At 45.1% G+C, this 17930-nt stretch overlaps 6 protein-coding genes and 1 non-coding gene across 7 annotated transcripts; 4 read left to right on the top strand and 3 right to left on the bottom strand.

Annotated features, from left to right (window-relative positions):
* Positions 1–6380: 6380 nt before the first annotated feature.
* On the top strand, positions 6381–6869 carry JR316_0005760 (uncharacterized protein; the record flags this gene model as incomplete). Its single annotated transcript, XM_047891514.1, has 2 exons — positions 6381–6413; positions 6651–6869. 2 exons carry the CDS (start codon positions 6381–6383, stop codon positions 6867–6869), a joined length of 252 nt encoding a protein of 83 aa, XP_047748863.1.
* Positions 6870–7819: 950 nt separating this feature from the next.
* Positions 7820–8326, top strand: JR316_0005759 (uncharacterized protein; the record flags this gene model as incomplete). Its single annotated transcript, XM_047891513.1, has 2 exons — positions 7820–7948; positions 8000–8326. 2 exons carry the CDS (start codon positions 7820–7822, stop codon positions 8324–8326), a joined length of 456 nt encoding a protein of 151 aa, XP_047748862.1.
* Positions 8327–8468: 142 nt separating this feature from the next.
* JR316_0005758 (uncharacterized protein) lies at positions 8469–9780 on the bottom strand (the record flags this gene model as incomplete). Its single annotated transcript, XM_047891512.1, has 9 exons — positions 8469–8681; positions 8733–8873; positions 8929–9049; positions 9107–9200; positions 9252–9278; positions 9331–9457; positions 9507–9562; positions 9612–9669; positions 9718–9780. 9 exons carry the CDS (start codon positions 9778–9780, stop codon positions 8469–8471), a joined length of 900 nt encoding a protein of 299 aa, XP_047748861.1.
* Positions 9781–10327: 547 nt separating this feature from the next.
* On the top strand, positions 10328–10427 carry JR316_0005757. The gene has a single exon. It is a non-coding gene; the product is annotated as a tRNA-Thr (tRNA).
* Positions 10428–12374: 1947 nt separating this feature from the next.
* Positions 12375–14365, bottom strand: JR316_0005756 (Guanine nucleotide-binding protein alpha-4 subunit; the record flags this gene model as incomplete). Its single annotated transcript, XM_047891511.1, has 9 exons — positions 12375–12424; positions 12478–12511; positions 12563–12695; positions 12746–12800; positions 12857–12965; positions 13019–13212; positions 13268–13320; positions 13374–14116; positions 14174–14365. 9 exons carry the CDS (start codon positions 14363–14365, stop codon positions 12375–12377), a joined length of 1563 nt encoding a protein of 520 aa, XP_047748860.1.
* A 167-nt stretch (positions 14366–14532) lies between these two features.
* On the top strand, positions 14533–15309 carry JR316_0005755 (Peptidyl-prolyl cis-trans isomerase cyp10; the record flags this gene model as incomplete). Its single annotated transcript, XM_047891510.1, has 5 exons — positions 14533–14535; positions 14586–14621; positions 14675–14929; positions 14986–15204; positions 15256–15309. The coding sequence occupies 5 exons, from the start codon at positions 14533–14535 to the stop codon at positions 15307–15309; spliced, it is 567 nt and encodes a 188-aa protein (XP_047748859.1).
* Positions 15310–15578: 269 nt separating this feature from the next.
* JR316_0005754 (F-actin-capping protein subunit beta) lies at positions 15579–16758 on the bottom strand (the record flags this gene model as incomplete). Its single annotated transcript, XM_047891509.1, has 5 exons — positions 15579–15695; positions 15749–15850; positions 15906–16141; positions 16222–16427; positions 16547–16758. The coding sequence occupies 5 exons, from the start codon at positions 16756–16758 to the stop codon at positions 15579–15581; spliced, it is 873 nt and encodes a 290-aa protein (XP_047748858.1).
* Positions 16759–17930: the final 1172 nt, after the last annotated feature.

The following is a 17930-nucleotide window of genomic DNA, read 5'->3' as shown; positions in this document are numbered from 1 at the left end:
TTGTGGAATTCTGGTTGAATAAGATTTCTCACTGGTGTCCTTTATAAGATTGGGCTCATCAGGAACCAGCACCCCCTTAGGTAAGCAAAAGTTGGCTTACCTCCGAACCTTTTCAACCCTTCTGCACTCACACTATTCTACATTTTTGAACCACAGATATGTAGGTTATGCTTCTTTGAACACATCTGTGGTTTTTTTTTTCAAAAAAATTTTGATCTCAAGAAGTTATAAAGATTTTAATTTTTTTCCTTTTTTTTTAGTCTAACACGTCAGAAATGGTGTTTTCTCGAGTTTGGGAGATTTTCGAAAATTTGACAATGTTCTTTTGGCCGCTTATATAATGGTACACGTGACCACACGTGACAATAAGTCACGCCTAAGTAATACCTCTCAGACTCATTATGGACTTCCAGAGACTACAATTTGACCTCTGAGGTGTAATTCTATTATTGTGGGCATAAAGGCTAGTAGTAAGGATTGTATATGCACATTTATGAATTTTTTTTTTTTAAACTTTTTGTCTGAAACCATTTTCCGTCAACATAACTTTTGATTTTTTTTTCGAGCTGGATTTTGGCCGCTCTTGGCGCCAAGCCCATTGATTACGTAAGGGTGCTGGTTTCTGATGAGCCCAATCTTAAATCCGTAAATTCTGAGAAATCCTGCGCACGGATTTTAGAATTCAGGCCCAGATTTTGCCTGATATGTCGGTAATTTATTCTGAAAGTGGTCAAGTTTACACCAATCCTAACTTACAGTATCCTTCGGTCCCTTGTTAAAAGGAAAAAAAACACAGCCTTCTTTGATTCATATAATAATTGGAGGTAACGACGATTGTGTTTTTTGTGCCGAGTTGCTTCGTAGGCGTAGGGGTAAAAATTAAATAGAGTTGGATTTTGCTGACAAAAGAAGCTGACCGAAAATATTTTGACCAAAGGCTTACCACTGCCAGCACCGCCACATGAACATTTCTCCATATAGTTAGGGATCGGCAATCGGCAAGCTGACCGTGTCCTGTGCCTTTCGGACTTAAACCCATCTTAGGTGACTAACATTCTTTCCTTGAACATTGTCTTTATGCTCCATGTTTATTAAAACTGCTTGGACAAGTTCGAATTGTGCGCCTGTGAGTAGAGGATGGGTCGTACGTCTGTCTCGCTCCAGGAAACGGTTTTTGTACCACTAGTAAGCATTCTTATTCGTCTTGCAATTCACGATGGATATATATGAACTTCATCAGGATTCGCTTATACTGCCAGGTAGACCCGAGCAAAAAATTGGCCGTATCCGAGGCCCATTGCAACTATGCGGACAAAAGAACATATTACTCCTCTCAAGTCATCGAACGACGCTACGGTGGAACAACTTTACTCATTCTCGACTAGAGTCATTACGGTTCTTTGCTGTGTGGGTTAGCGCCACTGTGGGATACGACTAGACGGTCTGTGGGTGTCTTTACGCGTCGGCCGTCGTGCTACCTACGCGCATGTCTATGGAGAGCCAGGTACTACTCTAAGGCCAAGGTATGTAATTTTTCTTCTTGGATTGCAACCTCTATCAATAAACTTCGTGCCAGTTTTGTGATGATCATATCTCCAACTTCCCAACCCCCTATCTCCTCAACATCTTTTTATCATCAATCAGCACATAATATCTGCTTATAGGACGTCACTAATCACCTATAAAAGCTCTCGATAAGGTTCCTGGATCGTTTTAAGATCCTAAAAGGCACGTGGAAAAATAGGTGAATACCCCGCTCTTCATCGCCCATGCCGACATCTCAATGGAAGTTTATCTAAAACCACGTTTTTCTGAATTCGCAGATCTTCCGTCCCGACCTAAAGACTCTCATTGGGAGCAGTTTAAACTCGGTGTATCTCCCATTCAGCGAGCGGACAAAATCTCTGTCTATTTCAAGACCAGATTTCTACTAAACGTGGTCAATGGCTCCGGGTCATCGGCGCTTATTCAAACGCCCCACTCCGGACACTCAATCTCTCTCGTAGCGACTGACCGTCTGGGCCCGGACATTGAGATAAACACTGTGATCCTTTATGAGCGGACAGGACTGACGTCTACGCCTGCAGCATCTACCACATGCAAGAAAATGCCTTCTAGAGGGTTTTTTTATGGATTTCCCGTGCCGCCGCCGAGACGTGAGTAATATTCTACGTCTTTCTTTCTTTGTCATCACAGTGGCAGATCTGATGAATATCTCGTTTGTATAGGCCTCACCACTCTCAACAAGCCAGCATTCCGTTCTGATCAAACCAGCTCAGGGATTGGCGTTTGGATGCGCTTGACAACCTTCGATCATTGTCAAGGAGTTTGCGCTGACTTGGTCCACAACCATACTCCTTACGGACCGACCTGGCGATGTATTCATTTGAACTACTTTTAAACCCTGACCTGGGGGTGGTGGCCATTCGGAAACTTGTTATTCTTTACCGGAACAATGGTCATATAAATTTATCTCTACGGATTCCCAACCGTACGGCATTATTGGAATCACCTTGATCAAAAAGCAGGCTAACGACGTAATCATCCAGCCCATCTCGCGGGTTCTTTTCGCCTTCTCTTCGTGGAACACATATCTTCGAGGCGCCTACCAAGCTAATACTCCCCGCTTGCCTGACTCGTTTACTTGTCCCTTTGTGTCCTTTTTAATAGCCCCCGGGTACTTTATTTGCTGTGAAATTTCGACATTTTTGCAACGAATTTGATCGGCGCTATTGATTGGCGATGGTATTTCCCTAGGCGTCAGGATTTTCGACCTAATTGCGCAATTTTATCCCCAGAGTCCAGACCTTTCGCTATATTCTTTGCTTACCGCATGACGTCGCCTGCAATATATTGCCTTTTTTGTCCCTTTTTCTTCACCCACAGCTGTTGAACGTGAACATTTAATTTTTGTCCTTCTCGTCTGTACTGTCAGCACCCTGCACTAGTGGAGACCCGGCCCTGTATTTTCCGCTGCGCTCCCGCATCGGAGAATTCCCTTGCGCTTACAATGCTCAGAAGACTCGTTTGCTCAAGGACTGACTCAACGCGCGGTGCGTCTGTTTCATTTGCATATGGTCCCCTCACGCATCTATTATTTGGCCTCTGAATTCATTCGGGACCTCTTTCGTCTTGTCTATGAAACAATGAGTCAAGGGTGCAGCCGCCTGTGCTCGTACACGGATGTCTATGTCCTGAAGCAAATCCGTCGCCTGTGCCTCGTCCTCTCACGGCGATTTGGTAAGTTCTGTCGTCTTAGGCCCCAGGTGTCAGTTTTGGGTAAACGACTCTCAGGAATCATGACGAAGCACCTCCTTCCGGGACGCCAAAATCCCCAGAAGCATCATAATTAAACACAACCCATCGTTTAAGTATAACATTACGGCCTTTCGCAAAGCTAGGATTCTGCTCCCTCGTAAGCGAGGGCAGTGGGCGAAATGAAATCTGCACAGTTGGCGAATCCTCCCCAGCGATTTCACTTCCATTCCGGTCGTTGGAGGCGTTGATGGCACCTGTAGTGATGGTGACATGATCCCGACACCGCTTTACACCTGCACGGCCCCTTGGGAGGGAAGGACTGATATCCCGGCTAGATACTGCACACATTCAGAACCACCATACGATGTCTCATTTGATTGTTCTCAAAACTGTATTGCGGGTAGGCGAAGCGCACTGACCATGTGCGTTATTGCGTCTCCACCGAAACTTACCTTAGGTATGTTCGGCCCAGAGTCATTTTTTTCTGACCGTAAAATTTTGAAGTGATAATTATAGCGGCGAGCTTCGGTCATCAATGCTATTCATCAGCAACTGGGTCAGGCGCCCAGAAATGTTTTCTGATGTATGCATCTAAGCACCTTATCTTGTCAGGACAGGGAAAAAAAGGCCGCCAAAAAGGCACGTCGAAATCTAATTGAAGGGTTTGGTCACGATACTTAAGAAACCCCACTTGTAAGTCATCACTTCCTTGCTCCTTCTTGCTCATTACACATTCTAAAACACCGCAACAGTAATGGCTTATATACCCCATTTATTGATCAAACTGGTTTATATAAGTCAATACCTGACTGACTGATGGTGTTCCATTGTAAAAGTGATACCTTTCTTAATGCCAAGGATAATCGTCTATGGGGCCATGGTGTCTGTGCGGCTCGTCTTCCTGGTAGATGAATATGATGACTATATTTTATCGGCAATTTTTGGCGATGGCTGACACTACTCTGACACTTCTTTCGGGCAACAAGGCCTCTATTTCCCGCCGGTGCTTTTACTGCGGAAATGCATTTCTGCACGCGAAGTCATGTTTGTGGTGAGGTTTAATCTCATTTTATCAATACATTTAAGCCGTAACACTAATTATATTCTGATCTTCGATATCGAAGGCTTGTAAACCTGAAAATTTTCTGCCAGTCAAATGCAGCTATGATTCAGATTGAATATTCAAGTTGTGCAGCATAATTAAGGCAAGCGCTTAAACGAATGTTACCTAGAACTGGGACTAGGCTAAAATTCTTATCTGCTACAGGTACTTTTGTTATTGCATTTGGGGCATCACGCCTTGACATTTAATGGTTAGTTCTCTCCAACGAATTTAAGTCGTACAGAGAGAGTTCAAATGCACTGATATCGAAAGGAACAAAGTTCATGATAACTCGGATCATTACCATTGTAAGTCATTCCGAATCACCAGCATTTCAGGCCGTTTATGTGTTAATTACTTTGCGACTTTTGTTAGTATCATGAGGGACGCTAAAAAGTAGTTGGCAGGATGCCAGCTTCCCCGGAGATCGTGAAACTATGGTGTCTCTGCTCTCCAGCCGTTTTACGGCACACTCTTGTGATTTGCCCAGGTTCAGACGAATGTTTGACAGCTGATCTCCGACGTCTGCTGAGGACGGCACTTTTATCCAGTTATACTTTAGTTGATTGTTTGCACAGATGACAACCTTTACGGCCATGTTTTTTTGAGCTTGTTTGACAGACTACTGACAAGTACGGCGATGCTGTGAGGTTTGTGTGGTTAATTGGTTGACCTTCTCGCAAGATTAGTCGCGCGAGGCAAATGGGTAATTTACAACTGAATCGTTCTGTGGCGCAAAATACAACAACCAGCTTCTTGAGATCATTGTCAACAAATATTCTGATTTTTCTCTAATTATGGAGTCAACGTTTATACGTCTTGGTGGTAGGCCGTGATAAGATATGTGAAGGCATCCAAATGCTCACTCATATCATCATGATTTGTTATTGTATTTAGCGTCGTTTGCATTTGTCCATACTATCTGTGGTTATTTCTTTAGAGAATATCAGACGGAAACATCAGAAACTGAGAACGATAAAACTAAGTATGCCGGACGGATCTCAGGACTCCGTGCTCGACTTCAACTCGGCCAAGCTGCGAAAAGAACTCCGCCACTGGAGTTGGGCAACTTGGAAGTTTGTCGCGTGAGTAGTACTAAAGACGCTTTCGACATACCATGATAAACCTTATTGAATGCTATAACGAGACTGCTACTGTACACATGGTTATGAGCATAAATTGATGATGAGGTATCCTCCAATAGATATTCTCCCGAACAACGAGTTCACTTCACTGAGAAGTTGACGCCAGTTAGCAATTAATATACTATAGCCCTAAGATTAGCCCCTGTTCAGACAGATACGGATGGTCTGTCAGAGACGTATGTCCCAGATCTCGTTATTCAGTTGCTGAAATATTTTCCAATCAGAGAAACAGATAGCCTTCGTGTGGTCCCGACTAACGAATGAAGGCACCGAGACTCGGGATGGAGTGATTATGCACTTCATCAGATGCCGTAACATGCCGACGGGACCGCGTTGGTGTAGTTCAAACACCGACAAAGCATAACGCGCCATTGGTTTTGGTTGTTGTTGTTCATCTCGTCCCAATTCGTGTTTCTCTCAACACAAAACGATTTGCTTTCAAAACCGGCTAGTTAGTGGCTTTACCACTAGCTGCTTTCTTGAATACTCATAGTGCAACAGGCTGATGTAGTTCTTTACAAACACTGCCGCGAACCGTGCGTGGATGCCGTTGAATTATTGCTGAATACGCGACAATGTCTTCCTTCGCTGGAATCTAAATACCTTGTCAATGGTTCCCTGTGCACTCTAAAAAGTATACCGGCAGGCTTATGTGTACCAAATCTCAATCCGAGGGAAAAGGATTCACTCATTCCATCAAATGGGGTTACCCAGATTCTCCGTGAAATCCCAGGGGATCTCGCTTGCCCGATCGTGTATGTGGACAGGGAGGATCGACGGTGGATGCGACCCCAAATCTGGTCTCTCGAAAACCATGACATCCTGCAGCAAATCGTTTAGTTCGTAAAAAAGGACGGACGATTTCAACAGTTACAATGCCCGATTGCCAATCTGGCGATCGGGAACTCGTTTCGTTTTATATTTCGTTTGGACCCATATTGTGGTCTTCATAAATTATCCGTAGCTATCCGTGTCCACCACCCTGCTTCTCAATATCTCATTCCCAATCGACCTTTAATCGACCATCCCCGCAGACTCGTTCCCTTTTAAAGGTCCAGGACTCAAGTGGTAACTCGACACACTCCCCACCTTCTGTCCAGTGTCATCACTTCTATCCGCCTTCTCTTCTACATCCCTACATTCAGCAAATGCCCTTCATGGACTGGCAGTCAGGATCCTCCTCTTCTAGTTCTTCGAAGAAAGAATATGGGTTCATTTGTATGTCGACAACCGTCGACGATCTTTCGTATACACCATCAGAACAGGAAAGGTCCAGAGATGAGGCACAGTTCGTCGCTACAGGCCGGAGAAGTTGGAAAACTCTTAAGGGCAAAGGAGAGGCTGTATGGCCACCACTGTTGTAAGTATGGTCGTTGTTTGTGAAACCACATCAGCTGATATGTCAACAGAGAAGCTGCTCTTCTCGAAGGTATCTATTAATGTGATTTGCTCGAGTTCAACCAGCAATAACATCGATTGGCAGCTCTGGAAAAATACCAACCCGAAAATCTGGGTTCAAAGCCTGACAAGGCCTTTGGACGCTTTCCGATGCGCAACAGGTTCATATCAGACTATATCTTTGAAACCACGGGCAAGAGAAGAACACCAAAGCAAGTCGGCAGTCGTTTGCAACAACTTCGGGATACATGTAAAAAGGACAAAAGTATGCCCCACGCCCATTGTTTTATAACCGCATGTGTTTACGCGTTACCAGTTCTTCAGCTCATCTCTCATAGAAGTCCTTCCGAAGCCCCATCTACAGGTTCACAATCAGATTATAGCCCATGTGTTTCACCTTCTCCCCCACCTGCTCAGCCTGAATATTGTCCGGCGGTGTCTCCCACAAAACCCGTACATGTCAAAATAATGTTACAGAACGAACTTTGGCCCACCAGACTACCATCCGTCGATTTTGTTAGCAGAGACATTCCCAACCCTCAAATAATTCAGCTGGCTCCAGCTGCATGCAGTCCCCACGGCGCCGTTCCTCAGGACAGGACGATATCTGTTCTACCCTTTCTTTGTGGTACTATCCATTACCCATCCCCTTTCGCTCTCATGCCACAGTCGACCTTCATTGTCTACGCGAATGGTTCTAATTCACCAATGCATATGGAAAGCGCTCCCATTAAATGTCTCTCGTCTCCCGTGGATAGATCAGGGTGGTTGTATTCCTCGGAACTCGTACCGGGCTTCTGGGGGAAGCTATGCTCCAGTCAAGGCATGTCAAAGTTCGGCTAATATCCCAGGTTCCTCTAACATTCACCCACGGACAGATATTACCCAATTCACAATTCTGCAGACGTTGAAACCTATGCCCTCTCAACAACCGCAAGGGTCGTCCAACCGTAATGTCTCTATCATTTTCAAATTTTGCACACCGCCGGCTTCAAAGAAGTCCTCAAGCTCCACCTTCGGAATGAATTTCTTACCGACTAACGAGGTACGTAGTATTGGTTTTGCTTACTCAGATAAGATTATAAATTGTTTGCAGCCCGCGCCGATGACTTCTCAGGCTAACTCCAGCCTGCTCTACTCTCAATGGCCAAGCCCCCAGGACGAGAACTTGAGTGTCAATTATTCGCAAATGTCCTACCAAATGGATTCCACCTTCGACGCTTACCCCGCCAACCCGATGACCCCTTATGCGCCTGCCCCTCAGCGCTGCGGATTTCCCACCTCCAGGGATGGCATGCCAAAATATGATGGAATGGGATCAATGTCGCAAATGGACGCCGGATCGTTCTACCAGCCTCTTGACTCCAATTTCTTATTCAATGTTGAAAATTCCCTTCCATCGTCATATAGCACCTATTCATAACACTTTTTCCCTTTCGCTTTCATCGTTCATCTACAGTTTAGTTATCAGGAATCAGGACCAACACACACTAGGATACCACGGGACGAATAGAGATTCTTTTTGTATTAACAGTTATCTTCTGTATCTTTAGTAGGGCACAAAATTACACGTTTTCCGTTGATGTGACGGATGTTTCCGGTTTATCTGCCTGTGTCGTTTCCACTGTAGTGGTGCCTGCCGCGGGCGTATCTGTGGGAGTCGAAGAGACTGTCAAACGACTTGCTTCCTGTGGCTGATCATTACGCTTGGCAATTTCTGCGACATTGAACTTGTGTAAACCGTAATAATCTTTAACAACCGAAACACCACAAATGCTCTAAGAAAATAGGCGTCAGGCTGCGTCTTCGGAATTAGCTGCACAACAAACCTTGAAGACCTCGACCAAAAGGAATATCTCAGGATCCTGTAAATCAACGGTATGGCCCTCCGGCACACATTGCGCTACATTCTGGATCAACACCGTCCGAGGAATCGTAGTATGATTGCGAATGCGCAATTCAATTTTAAACTAACAGGGCGAGGGAAAATGAGAAATTTCGAGGGAAAAGAGCCGAGTAAGGTACCTTGAATGGTGTGTCGGGGTGTTTGTCGAAGAATTCTTTGAAGACTTTGCGACAAAGCGACTGAATTTCAGGAAGATTAGCAGCACATGACCCTGAGACAGGAACCAAGCGATGAACGTATCTAACGTCGTTGATGAATCAATGGGTAGGATATGAAGTAGTTTCGTGGACCCCTTACCGAGTGCGGGTAACGCCCGACTGTTGTACAGATTGGATATACTTGACAACGAGCCCCACGGGATCCACAGGCGGTTTGCATGATATAAAAATTACTGAGGTCTTTGATGAGGACTGAGCAAAAAATGCCAAGAGAGTATGCTTACCACATGGTGTATTTGTCTGACAGTTGGCTACACACAACGATGAGGGATACAACGAGAGGAAAAAAAAGAGAATGCTTACCGAAAAGTTGTTGACCGCGAGGACGCTTGATAGCAGAAACCTCGTTTGCAATCTGATCCTCTAAACTGAGGCCGGTGTCATTTTCTGATTCTGAATCTTGCTCTAACGGCCACAATTCCGAAGCTATCTATGAAAGTTTCAGCGCCTCTGCGCCACGACACGTCTCGAAGACAGACCGATTCGAACAGTTCATATATTTCTCCAATTGTTTGTTTTTCTTTTCCCTTTACGCCTAAGTTAAAATCATAAGCATTGCGTTATGAGAACGATCGTGTACGCACAGCTCACCCATACGCCAGGTCCTTCGACGTGTCTTTTCCCCCAAATCGGCGTGCCATCCTGCAAACGACATAATAGAAGTGAACATCATTGTATCAGAGATCTTACCGATCTATACTTTTTCTTTCTTTTGTTATCGTCGCCTTGAAACTTGCGTTTGGACTCGGACATGATACTTCGATGGATGTTTTTCAAGAGGATGGCACAGATCGGCACGGTATACCCGATCGCCTTTATTCTCACGGTACCGGGCAACTCGTCACGATCAGAATGATCTATTTTAAGAGACGAACCTATTTTGGGTTTCACTCTATAACTTGGAAGTAGTTGTACAAAACAATGTTCGCAGAGTTTAAACAGTTTTACAGGGTCGCTAGACAGTTGTCTAATTGATTATCACATAGAAAAATTAAATGACGATTTCGGCCTTCAGGTTAGCAGTTTTTGTAGATTGTGTAATACGCTGGCATCTTTCTGGCAAGCATACAAGTTGGGAAGTAACCCTTAGAGATGGTAAAAAGGCGCAAAAAATTGTACAAAAAGATTTAATTTCTGTAAGATCTCTTTGTAGACAATCTTTTAACCCATTGACTTGTTTATGCAAGGCTTCTGTATTCTAAATATCCACAAGAGATTGACAAGAGACCATGCTTTGCGCTAGTTTGCACCCAAGTTCTTCGATAATAACGTTTACTAAAGAAGAAAAATACGCCAGTAAGCCGCTTTAGCGTAGTGGTAGCGCGTTTCACTTGTAGTCCCATGTTCATATCATGTGTCACGTTATGAAAAGGTCACTCGTTCAATCCGGGTAAGCGGCAGTGAATGTTGTTCTCAGCCCGGTGCTGAGTTGCTTTGTTTTGCATCTTCAGTTTTCGAGCCGTTCTTCCTTCAGACGCGATGCCGGACTTTGATGTGGCAACTGAGTCATGCCGTTCGCTTTCCATTATTATGCAGAGTTCCAGGTATTTTTTTGGCGCTTTTTTAATAGATTAATGTAGCTGACACTTTATGCTGATACCTGCACTGGTAAGTGAAATAGTATCATAAGCGCCCAGTTTTATGATTCTTACCAGGTACAGACATCTACTGGTGATGTTGCTATAAAACACACGTAAATAACGTCCCTGAACTTCTTTTGACTCCGGCTCTCCGAGTCGGTCTTTCCTGTGTACAAGTATGGTATACATCATAATTCGCGGAATAAACCACAATAAATCGCACGCAATTCCATCCGCAACTGCTCCTTTACTCGAAGGGCCTGTGATGGACAGAGCATTGCGGCGAGAACGCCTTAATCTCGGTTACTGGTAGGATTTCTTCAAGTTTGGTTTTCAATGAATCTTGTCTTTTGTCCTTTGCCGCGTTCGAGCCAAAGAATGAGCAGGTCGCTTAGTTCATGGACGTTTTATCGGGAGGCTGTGGTTAATCATTCCTTCTAATAAGCTACCATTTACCGACTGTAGATTGAGGCAACGACTGGTACGAGCGAATCTCAGAGCCTCAATAGACTTTCTACAGCCAAAACATTCCCACAATTTTGCATCAGCTTAAAGGTCGGAATTAGGAGCTCGTCAAAATCACCTTTATCGCGTGGAATATATTCCTTGATCATGATATGTCCTCCTCCACATCCTACCATCCACAATGTTTATTTTTAATACAGAGAAGACGGGTTGTTGTGATCGCATCCTTACCCATTCTTGAACTTACTCCTGCTGGGACGGGACCCTTGATCTAGACTGACAAAAATAATTTATATGCCGCCGTGTACGTGTTGCGCGCCCACCAAATCTACCCCCAGTCAGTGAAGTCTTAAATACGTACATCATTTGTATCCCCAATACTCACAGTCACTTTATGATGAAGCCTGAACAATGGTTCGGCAGTCACCAATGACTGGGTAAGATTCAAAGCTTACCTAAATAATAATATTATGTTCCGTTGACTTCTCCCACAAGTTCTTAATTCGCATCTTCCAGGTTTACAGTCCCTGTCATGATATGATGGCTTCAAACTTCGAGCTTAGAATTTTCCGCAACGCTCGTCAAAAGGCATAAGCAGATCATTAAACGCCAGAGCTCGGATGAGTCCCGAATCGGAGCAGCGGGCTTTCCAGAAGAAAAGATTCCAGTTGGGCTCCAGGTAATTTGAACGATCTTGGATCTGCGCGCGCGTAATGCCCCCGTACTCGGTCCTTGCACTGAATTCTGGACAGTGACGGGTCCGGAGGTCATCCCAGTGGAGAGATACTTGACGTAGTATTGCTACCTGCTACTGACTAATCAATCACAACTCGTCCATCGAACGTGCCTGGTCGGACATCGAAGATAAACCTGTCAAGGATTGAGAGAATGATGCAAGTGGGAAAGACAGCCAATAATTTAAATGTATTAAGTGGTCGTGGAGAGAGGGTAATAATAAGTAAACGTGGACAGGGGTGTATAACATATAGGCGTTGGATAATCGTTAATATCAAAAAGAGTGAAGGCTAGCTCCAACGTGTTTCGTGCTGCAGGTGCAGTGATGGGTACATGATAACATGAGTTCAAGAACATTGGTATGTGTGGGGGTGAATGGGAAAATGCGTGACGAAGGCGGTAGGTATGAGACAATTCAAAGAGAATGGATGATAGACGTTGAACAAAGTGCACCAAAACAAAAGAGAGCTCTTTTTGAAGACAATAATTATAACAAGAAAACAATGCGGGAGAATGGAAGAGCCGATAGCAATCAAAAAGCCATAAACCGGTCATACAAGGTGCACATTAAACCAAAGCTGCGGATTGAAGATATCCGCGGAAAATGGAATCGCGAACTGAATACGAAGATAAGTGCAATTATTCATGAATCAAAAGCAGTGAAACCAACCGTTTCCAATAATGCGCTGAGTCGCCTTGGTATCCTTGAGTAGATATTAGAGACCGCTTTCATAGAATCAACAGCCGTTACTCACCACTACACTGGTAAAATGGGTATAGAGAACACGGCGATTTTCGTTGTTCCGCCTGTGTACTTGTAAAAAGTGGGCACGGAAATATTGGACAACGGTTTCGTAGTCATTGGATCGTTCTCCAAAGGACGTGATGCTAAGATATGATGTCAGCAAATGGGAGAAATTTCGCCACGACACACTCACTATTTGCGAACTTTCAGACCCTTGTCTAATTTTGCCTTCAGGAGATCAGTCTTATCTATAGTATGAGAAAATGATGAGAAAGATCAATCAATGATGGAGGCAGTGCCATACTTAGGAAAAGGACAAGATGAACGCTCTTCAAAAGGGCATTTGAGCACACTTGCGTGAAAAGTTGCAGGGAGTCGTCGATACGGTTGACACGAGGATCTTCCTCCAAGTACTTGAACAAGATATTAAGCACCCAATGCGCCTGAGAAAAAACAGAGAGCATACCTGATCAAATGCGCTCACAGGGGCAACAAAGATTATCGCGTTGGCATCGTCGAAATATGGTACCCACGAGTGTCGCTGGCCCCTAGCACCGCCAACGTCGAAAAGATGCCAGGTCACCAACTTTCCATGGATATTAACATCAAATATATGCTCTGCCACGCCCATTGTCTGAATGCGGGCGTGCAAGATGTCGTCTGAGAAAATTAGGTCAATATATGCGCTAAGAACGAACTGAAAAAAGTAACATACCGGTGGTTGGCACGTAATCCGGCGATGCTACACGCGATATATGCCTCAAAAAACTGACAAGAACTATATGAGCGAAATATAGATAATAGAAACCATATTGACGTACAACTCGGACCATTCGTCCAACTTCAAACGTCGTTTGGCAATCATGCCCTTGACCGTTGGGTTGCTCCAAAGCTCATGGATATCTTCCTCGCAAGCCTCCAGCATGCGACCGATTTCTTGGACCATGGGGTCTGGGGTAAAATCCTGTGACTCGCTTATACGAGGTCTCTTCTCGTTAGCAGTAGATGGTCGTTTGATCATTGTCAGGGCATTTTCGATCGTGCGTGCTTGCCACCCACTACGTACGTAAACCCCTCCTTTGCCAGAACCGGAGACCGTGATGCCCCCACTTAATCGGTCAGCCAACTGGGATTCGGCAGCCATGAGGGGAGAAAGTCGGCGGCGTAATTGTCCTATCTGGATAGCCCCTGCATCCTTAGATGAACCAGCAGCGTTTGAAGTACTAGGGGCATCAGAGTGAGCGACAGATCCAGGAGACCCGTTGACGGTGCCATTGCCGCCCATCAACGAGGTCGAGGGTGAGGGTTGGTCGGCGATTCCATTGCCTTTGGCTCTGTGTGAAGGTTCAGGGGCGATATCTAGAATGTCGCCGTTTTCGTCGTCCAAGACATCATCCCACTGCTCCAATGTATTTAAGATCTGTTTCAAAGAATGCACAACATTGAAATAAATGACAGCTGTCCACGAAGAGCGTTCCTGGTCGATAGAATTGGGCTTGTACATGAGTTGGAACTGCTTCTGAAGCGTGGATTTTCCACTTTCGGCTTGGCCCAACAGTAATAACTGCAGATAAGCGCTCAGACAAAGTATATGCGCACAAAAAGGGAGACAAGTGCGTACCTTAACATCGCTTTTCTTCTTCTTCAGCCTTTCTCGCTCCTCTCGCAGATCCTCGTCTATTTGTTCAGAGACTCTTTTCGCCTCTGCCTCTGCCTCAAGACGGAGAGCCCGCTCCGAGTCTGTCTCTGTGGAGGGCGGTTTCATAGCTGCAGTAATTGGATCATCCTGACTATACAACGATGGAGAACGCATTCCTGAGGGCGCGGGGATAGTGGTGGTCGTGAGGAAAGAATAGCCCTAATCTTGGACGGAAAGTGCACTAAATAAACGCGAAGAGCGGCCCCTCTCATATCCGAGTAACGTTCTCAGTCACACGCCTATCCACTTGATCTTTGTCACACAGCCAAATCTGAACAAAAATGGTACTGTCTTCCGTTCCACCATCACAAACTACTGACTGACACATGCACAGTCTGTTACTCTACACACCTCTCACGGTGACCTCAAAGTACGTCCATAGCTCTACACACAGCTGTCCGCATATTCATATGGCTGCGTTAGATTGAAGTATTCTGTGAGGCTGTTCCAAAAGCCGCTGAGGCATGTTCTACTCCATCTCCATCACCAGCCACACTGACATTCAGAGCGCAACAGAATTTTCTGGCCCTCTGTGCTTCTGGATACTATGATGGTTGCATATTTCACCGAAACATTCGCGGTTTCATGATTCAGACAGGTGATCCCACTGGCACAGGCAAGGGCGGCCAAAGCATTTGGGGCGCGCCTTTCTCTGACGAAATTAGGTCAACCCTCAAGGTCGGTTGGTTTTCTTCGCGTCTTCTCTCGTTTTCTGATCCGCACTTCCCTTCCAGTTTAATAACCGAGGCGTTGTCGCGATGGCCAATTCAGGGAATGCTACTGACTCAAACAAATCCCAGTTCTTTATCACTTACGCGAAGCAGCCCCACCTCGACGGCAAACACACCATCTTTGGTAAAGTGATTGACGGTGCAGACTCGACACTGGATTCTATGGAACGTGTTCCAGTCACCAACAAAAATCGACCTTTAAATGAGATTAAACTGACTGGAGTAGGCTATCTATGCTTCACGCGAGACAACGCCGCTGACTTCGCTGTTTAGGTGACAATTCATTCCAACCCCATCGCAGACGCTGAGCTGGCTGGTCGACGATGACACAGAATGGCATCCCCATAACTTGAATGGGAAAAAGAATGCTCTTAAGCGCCGATATTAATAGGTTCTAATGCGCGGAAGAAGACTTAGAAGCAATGTCAGACAGGACCTCTGCTTGTGTATACTAGTTCGTTTCAACGACTGTAAAGCTTCCAGAAGGACCGGCTGTTCCGTAATTGGATCCCAACTCACGTTTTTGCCACGGTAACTCATCCTCGCCCCAAAGTTAATAATACAGTTCGTAGATAAATGACTTTCTAGGTCCCTTGTCAGCGCTTGATGAAGCCCACAAGTTCCTTTTGAAGCTCCTTCTGTCGTCGCGCTTTTTCGAGGTCTTCCACGCTGCGTAAGTCGTATACAATATCCCGAGTTTTCCCAAAATACACCTAAAAAGTCGAATCAACATCACACGGCTAGGGGCCAGGAATGAATAACACACCTCCTGCAGCAAGTTGCGCGTCTTGATCTCCATGTCCTCAATCATTCTCCCAATGTTACTTATGTGTGATGAGGCATCGTTAAGCGGCCAATCCTGTTCGTTCTGCCATCGGAAATGTAGCTGTTGTGTATGATTCATGATCTTGGATAGCAGTTACCTGACGTGTCATGCTGCCGCTTAGGCTGACCTCCCCATCTCTTTTCCATTTCTCTGATCCTTTCTTGTCAGCGGGAATTTTACTGCTTTCGCTATCAGACCCCTTCCGGGTAATAAGATGAAGCATCACAGTAGATGTGAGTTTGTAGTGAGCCTGTCTCCCACGTTCTGCGGTCTCAAAAACGTGGATGGAGTCCCATGAGCCAGCAGGTTCAAGAGGCGACGCGGGTGTCATTGCTTAAAAAAAAGTATATTCAGGGTGGCGTCAGCCATTCAGTTGGACTGTGTGGAGGGAGGTATGGAGTGTATGCACTTACTCTTCTTGATCACAACTACTCCAGCAAAGTTGCTACCACTTGCATCCTCTGGATCCCACAAATAAACCGAAGATACGCCTCCTTCGTAGTACATCTCGCGATATGTATCAAATGCTTCATTGGCCTGGATTTCTAACTTGCGCATCTTTGATGACGGCACAGTGCCATCTTCAAGGGGTGGGTCGTACTCATTTGACCAAGGCGACCTGATGGCGCAATCAGCATGTTTGCAGTACAATCCCGTTTCCTAGCACGCGACGCTGGCAACGCATCGTCCGTACGGGATACATGATGATGAACGAGATGGTGTTGCCAAATCACGCACCTATAGCTGAGACCATCTCTGTTATAGTCGCACGCAAGATACTCTCGGCCAGTCGCGCGATCTACCATGACCCGCAAGGGTTGGTCAACGCTTTGCAGCAGGTCGTCGGCCTCGTTTGGACAGATCCCAACAAGTGCCTCGACATTCTCTTCCGTGCGCGTAGGTGGCAGCCTCCGCATCAGATCTAACATCGAATCGATTACTTCCGCCATGTCTAAAGAGATATCTGTGTGGTAGCACTTGGGTGAGGAAAAGAAATGAATAGATCAATGTTGGCTTGACTGGCGTTGGCGGTTGTGGTTGTACGCTTTCCTAATTAGGACGATTCCAGGCCATGTAAATTCCCGCGCTTCTGGCCATGTCATTCATCGACTTGCCGCTCTCTCTCAGACGCCTGTTGAGACTCCTATAATAACTCGGAATGAATTTATAGAGACTATATATTGTATGTCTTTTTTCAATTTCTAACGATAGAAAAGTTGCATCATTTGTTTCCTTCGTACATTTGACAAACTGATTTCATCTCCCGATATTTCCCCGATGCAACTACTTACCCAGATGAATTTTGCATTGGAGACGGCAAGTTAAGGCGAATATGAATAGAGCTTAAAGCCTAAAGGCTATCATAACTTTTCAAATTTTCAATACCATCATAGGTATCAAACCTGTCAAACCCCACTAGCCTTTTTATATCTTAAAAAGGCATATAACCTTACACCTACAAAGCGAAGAAACGTCAATCAGAAAAACTCAATAAGTACCCTAAATACCAATGGGAGAGCTTTTAAGGACCTCCTAATGTCTCTGGTCTATGAGTGAGAAGGTCTATCATCATCAATTTATGTTTCTAACGCAACGTGGTTTAGACTTTGATCAAAGTTATCAGCACATCGCCTTACAAAAAATCATATATCGACATATCTTGATCATCCTGAAATTCAGAATAAGCAAAATCAATGAAACATACCGTCTCTTAGTTGAGCATGTGAGCCAGATGTGTGATAATCGAGTAGCCTCATGTGTGTATACTCACATGCGCACGCCTAACTGTGCCAGCACCCCGCCGCGGAGAAGTTTAACTTGATGAAACTGGATTAAGGATCGGTTCTATCTGCTGTGCTCTAGCTAAGAAACCTCCAAAGGTTTGTTGTTATTGGGATCATATTACATAAAAACAGACTAACACGTAAACTCAACGTCAAAACTTGAAGTAGAATTCGGTACTGTGATATCACCATAAACGTAAAGGGAAAAAAATGCGGTAGTGTATAACCTGCGTCCCAATAGAAAGGTGTCTTCAGGGCAGCCCACAACGGAGTTTCCAAACTGCTCAAAATTTGTAAGCTCCACACAGACAGGTACATGTTGTGACCGTGCGGAGAGC

This window comes from Psilocybe cubensis, chromosome 5 (assembly GCF_017499595.1).
Source record: "Psilocybe cubensis strain MGC-MH-2018 chromosome 5, whole genome shotgun sequence".
NCBI lineage: Eukaryota > Fungi > Basidiomycota > Agaricomycetes > Agaricales > Agrocybaceae > Psilocybe > Psilocybe cubensis.
Note: the sequence above shows the minus strand (reverse complement) of the source record. Positions and strands in the feature narration are given on the sequence as shown.